The 6,000-nt window shown below is 36.9% G+C and overlaps 1 protein-coding gene across 1 annotated transcript in view; it reads right to left on the bottom strand.

Moving 5' to 3' along the window:
* Window positions 1-569: 569 nt before the first annotated feature.
* Window positions 570-6,000, bottom strand: part of IPO7 (importin 7) — a 40,816-nt gene continuing 35,385 nt past the window's right edge. Inside the window, exons 24-25 of the mRNA XM_074585929.1 lie at window positions 5,673-5,789; window positions 570-3,528 (exon numbers count right to left, since the gene is read on the bottom strand). Of these exons, the coding sequence (XP_074442030.1) occupies window positions 3,431-3,528; window positions 5,673-5,789 (215 nt within the window). The 3' untranslated portion in view covers window positions 570-3,430. The remainder of the gene's footprint in view (window positions 3,529-5,672; window positions 5,790-6,000) is intronic.

Below are 6,000 nucleotides of genomic sequence, written 5' to 3'. Positions count from 1 at the left end.
GGGAAAGTACGTATGAGGAAGGACTGAAAGGGAACTTGACAGAGATGTGCAAAGGTAAAACATGCTGAGAAGCTTCATGACGTTTCTACTCTTAGTTCAAGAACTCATAGTACAAGAGGAAGAAATTTCCTTTAGAAAAAAAATAGAAGTCAACCCTTAAAACCTCTCAGGTATCAATTATTAGGCACAATTAAGACCATCTGCATGTATTCTGTAACTAATCCACTGCAGACTTCTTGAATCTTGCAGTAATACTTCTAGGCTACAATAGATTTTTGAACAGAGCTTTGCTGCACTATGCTGACAGCTATTAATAATTGTTTTAAGATAGTGATTTAGGAAAAAAGGGTATTACATTTACCCAATATGTCAACATTTCAGTAAAGAGTGTATGACAAAAGCCTTTTGTATTTAACACAGTTAAGAAACTGTGGTTGTGCCTAACATTTGCTTGAAGAATTATTTTTGAGAGGAAAATATAAACCTTAGAGCTATGCAACTAGAACAGGACTCCAAAGTACTGCAAGAATACAGCTGCATTCAAAACACCACACTGAAATAAGTGAAGATAAGGATTTGCTTTAGATGTTTATTAATCCAAGGAGATCTTCCATAATAGAAAAAACAGAGGCTTTAAATTTCCCAGCTCTTCCTCTAGAGTTGCATTATCCTTGAAAATGGAATGGATAAGTGCAAGTTCTAGAAGGAAGATTAATTTTAAATTTGACATAAGTGTATCACTGAAATTGATATATTGCATCACAAAATGCACTATCACCACCAACAACAATGCAAAATTGTTTTGCAATTTATATAAATACATTTCTTGGAGCAAAGGAAAGCAAAGTTCTAGATCCATTCTTAAAAAAGATGCTCCTTGCTAACCAGTCTAGCGACACATAAAAGCACCCTTGAAGTAAGACTGTATTCCTCACACCAAGATAAAATTCTTCCCTTGACTTGTGACTTGAAAAATATAACTGTTCCAGAAATGACAGTGGCACTAAATTGGTGATTTCCCCCTCATTTTTTCATCTGCTTTGTATCTAGAGCCTTCTCACTGCTGCTCTATCTTCTGCCTTGAGGCAAAAGCGTCTCTCTCATCTGTCCTAGAAGGTTCTCTTACATTTTTTGGGATGCATAACTTGATAAGCAGATACCCAACAAGCAGATGTTCAGAAATGATTTATGTCAAACTGGGCGTTTTTCAAAGTCAAGGAATGCACAGGAAAAGGCATGCTGTAATTACTTCTGTCACCTTTCTCTACAAAAATAAAACCTTGACTAGATATTATCTTGAGGCCGGAGTACACCTGTACGCGCTCATGAGTTACACATTTACAAAAAAACAGTTCTGCTATGTGTACTTGGCCAGTCAGCTAAAGATTCACAAGTACTACCGTGGTTCTCATACCACTACTATAACGGATACTCTGATTCAAGGCTTAATTTTTTAGGCTTTTTCACACCAGGTGCAATATCCATCCGTTTAAGTCCACAATTTGCTTTTAAAGTATCCCTTTGGTATTCGGCTAGGGCAACGTGGCATTATAGTCCTGGCTCAGTCTCTCACATTAGCACTCTGTGCGCAGGGAACTGTGTTTGCCGAAGAAAGGCAGACCAGAGAGGAGTGACTGGAAAAACCCATTAGAGCTGCCCAGAGAAGCGCTAGCGGTTGTGCAACAAATGGAAGGCAGAGCATGGTGCTGCTCAGCTTGCCAAGGAAACCCCAAACCACGAATTCCTGCTACTCTGCTGATGCAAAAAAACACACCACACGAACCAATTTTCTGAAGACTGCATTTTGAGTATCATAATATATATATGTGCATTTCATTTTTACAGATATAAACTCAGTTTATTTTTAACCTGTATTTAAATTTTGGAGGCTTACATTAAATTAAGGTAGCTTGTTTAATATCAATTGTAACAGCAGGTGACATTTTTATATAAAAACAGCCAAAAGAAAAAAAAACCCCAAACATTTGATTTAAAAGACCTGACATCAATGATCTCAAGGCAAGATCAAAAACCTATCGATTTTTGCTTTTAGAAAAGAAAAAGGGGGCATTTAAGCCAACCCATTCACAGCATCTCCCTGCTGGCTTCTTCATACAGTGGTTTTGATAGTGGTCCCAGAGGGAACTGTATTCTGCCTCTCTAGCTAAAATACTAGTTACTATAGCAACTTTGAAGGAAGAAAATTGTGGCTTCAAAAATGAAAGATTGGCAAAACTTCAAATACACTGTCTGGATCAGGCAGACAACAGCACGCACTAATTCTGGGAGTGCAAAAAGAGGGGCGATGAAATGCAAGAGTAGTGCACCTGCACTACCACGTGCTGGAAAGAATATTTTGCAAAATCAGGGGCAACAACTGCATTCATAGATCATAGCCCAGATTAGCCAAATTAAATTGTTGTGGTTTTAATAGATTGCATATATAGATGTTTCATCCACACACTTTAATTGACTTTTAAGAGCAGAACTTCACATCTTATTTACCTGCTTTAGAGAAGGTAACTTTTTCCTCAGTGCTTACAGTACACATTTGTATACAAATTTCACCTCGTACAGTGAGACCTTTAAGAAAAACAAAGGACACGGAGGGTGTTGCTATTTTTTTTTTAGCAGCAATGAAGTATCACTAACCCCTTTTTTACATAACCGAATTCAAGTCACAACCAGAGGTGACTGCACCACAAAGTCACCAGGTACAAAACTGCTAGTTCATTTTAAATTAATAACTTGAAATTATTTTCCCCAATACATCCCTTATTTATTTTAATTTTTTATAAACAGCAAACATTTTGCTATTTTTGTACATAGGCTAGCAGGCTTGTTTCAATATGAAAGTGCTAATTCATTTACAGATTTATCAGTTATGTAGTGCTACATTAAGTGTCCAATATTCTACATATGAACAATCTTGATAAATGGAAATGATGAAGATTAAGTAAGGCTATCTGATTACCTTATCTTATTTACATTAAAAGAATAGACACCCAATAGGAAGGGAGAAAAGGGAAATAAACTGGGCAAATACTCATACCGCCACAGGTGTAAAAATTAAGTCTGCCTTCTAGCTTGTACTGTAAATGAGACATTTTAAATAGTCCTGCAGCCCATGCTTATTTTTTTCCTCAGAAAAAGAAAAGCTGCCTTCATGACATCCCCTCTTGATTTCTGATTTCCAAAGTGTGTCGTTTGAAGCTTCAAATTCAGATTCTTCCTATCTTCAAAAAAACCTCTGGTTTGCTTTCCAGTATTAGGTTGCATGATCAGGTCCCACTTCTGGGGCTTTTGTCCAATCTATTTATCAATTAGTTTAAAGAGTGAGTTGTAGATAACATGAACCAGTTCTGGAACCACTATTGGGAGGAACACAAGCTCTTCACTACAATCACACAGTAGCAGGAAAAGTGATAATTCAATTCATTCCTGGGGCAGGGCCTCCAAAATTAAATGAAGTTGGCACAACTGGAGCATTGAATTTGTATCCTCCATGCTTTTCAATCATTTTGGATTCTAAAACAAAGCAAAAAAACAGAAGGAAGATATTTTAGTGTGTAGGGGGAAGACAGATAAAGGTTTTGTCGCTGACCATTTTGATTTTCTCAGAGATACAGGTTTAACCCCACACTTCAGCTTTTGGACACAAGTATGTAATTTTCACATTTTAGAAACAGGACCTGAATGAATGTTGGACTTCTGAACTTGCTACAGGCGCCCAGTTCTTTCTGATTAACATTTATAGACTTTTCAGTCAAATCAATAACAGAGCACAAAAAAAGCAGTACACAGATATTAGCTACATTTTCAGTTTTTGTATCTCAATTCAACAACGTAAGTAGAAATAGCCACTGAAATACCAGAAACAGACTTTTTAGTATACCTGCGTTTCCCCCCCATGCCCAAGCAGATAATTTGGAGTTTAGGTTACTAGGCCATATAACATAATTCTGAGAGAAAACTACCAAGTTTATCACTTTTCGTTTTCAACCAAACCTTAAGATCTTTAGGCATCTGAGGTCCACATATCCATCACTGTAACTAACAGTGATGGTTAAGCTGTCTGGTTTTAATAGCTGCATATTCTGTCCTTCGAAGATTACGGTAAGACTACTTTTTACAAGCTCTAATACAGGCACATCTGAAAATTAGGTTGGTGAAGAGCAGATAGAAATGTGTATTTTTACCTATACGTTTCTATCTACACATTTCTATAGAAATGTGTATTTCTATCTACCTTTTCTACAATCTAGATAGTGCAGAAGGTTTATGTTATTTCCAGCTCAAGAGAATGCTTATTAATGTCTTATTTCCAGTCTAAGAGCTTTCTCCTACCTCAGTAGTTGCAATCTCTCTCTCTCTGGGAATACAGGACAGCTCGTGTTATCTAGAGGATCTGTATTTTGTCTCTGTTTCTTTGGAAACAGGCCATAAAAATCTTGCCATGGCTGATGAAGGACGGGGGAGAACATGACCTGGGGAGCATCACTCTGTTCCCTCCTGGCTCCATAGTGCACAGAAGACAAATCTCTTAGCTTATGGAAATTCTGCTTAACTACATTAATGACACAATTATATTACAAATCCTTCTAACAGGATGTCCCTCCGTGCGGTAGGCAGCCTAAATGGACTGTCAGTATTTTCTGATAGTAGGCAAGAATTTCCTGTAAGGATCTAGTTGCTTAAGTTAAACTTGACAATCTGAACCTAACTTGCTCTATGAATAGACAGCTGAAAAAAAACAAAGGAACATTTTTTTTCATAAAATGCACAAGTAGTATGTAATCTCATCAGTATTCTATCTAGTGCTTGACAAGGGTCACATTGAAACTGTATTTTATAACCATTAAAAGTGGATCGTTCTGGACACTTACAAGCTTTGTGAGGTAATTTGGGCTGTTTTCTGTCAAAAATTACTTATAAAACGTGCATTCTTACTACCGATCTTTTTATTGAAAGATTTCTGAACTTCTATTTTGAAACATCTTGTAGTAATTGCTCAATAAGATGCAGGATATGAGACTGGACTGATAACTCAAAATTCAGCCTTGACTTTAGAGAGTGATCTGTATTGGCTTACTCCCAAACACCTGGGAAAACTTGCAAAGAAAAAAACCCAACCAACCGAAGATCTCCCCACTTCCTATATTTTAAAATCTGTATTGAAGAATAACAATCTTCAATATTTAATAGGCTTAATGATGTAGCTTTACAGAGGGATACGACTTCCTTAATTTAGTATTTTCCCACCCATAGAATCCGTCTATCCCAGCTGGACTAGGTCACATCAGGAAATAATTTATCAGCCACTTAATGTGTTTGTTACCATATCTAGAGTTCATCTACCTTCAGATAATCAAATCAATTGTTTTCAAATCCAAGCTATTATGACAAATAAGCTTTTATTTACTTGTCCACTTCATTAAAATGTTTCTATCATCCCTTACACCTGTGGTATGCCATACAATTCATGCATTGAGGCTTTGTGACCTGACAATCTTAAGAGATTTCAAACATCTCTGGAGTGTAAACCAACCCTGCTTTGATAGAGACATTACCAGCCTTGAATTACAGGCATTTTCTGTGTTATGCTTCTTGAGCACATAAACAGCATTCAAACAGCAAAAGAAGCAATTAATAGTATAAAGGGGGGAAAATACCGTGTGCTGCCCGCCTCTGATCTGCCAGAGTTGCTATGTCCTGCAATTGTTTTCTTTGTTCTTCATTAAGACCCTGTGTCAAAGCTTGGTACCACACAGGGTTACGATTCTGAATTGCTGCAAGAGAAAGAAAACATAAGCAAGAGGAAAGTGTTCATTAAAATGTTCTGTAACTCAAAGCTTGCTAACTCGCTGCCATTTCCATCAGAATAATATTCTTTTATGGTTACATAATTCAAGATATTTAAAAACACTAACACAAACTCTGACCTCTTCCCTCTCACCATAAATTCATTCAAGCATCTCCCCCTGCTCTGAAAGTTTAATG

Source organism: Larus michahellis, chromosome 4 (genome assembly GCF_964199755.1).
Source record: "Larus michahellis chromosome 4, bLarMic1.1, whole genome shotgun sequence".
In the NCBI taxonomy this organism is placed as follows: domain Eukaryota; kingdom Metazoa; phylum Chordata; class Aves; order Charadriiformes; family Laridae; genus Larus; species Larus michahellis.
Note: the sequence above shows the minus strand (reverse complement) of the source record. Positions and strands in the feature narration are given on the sequence as shown.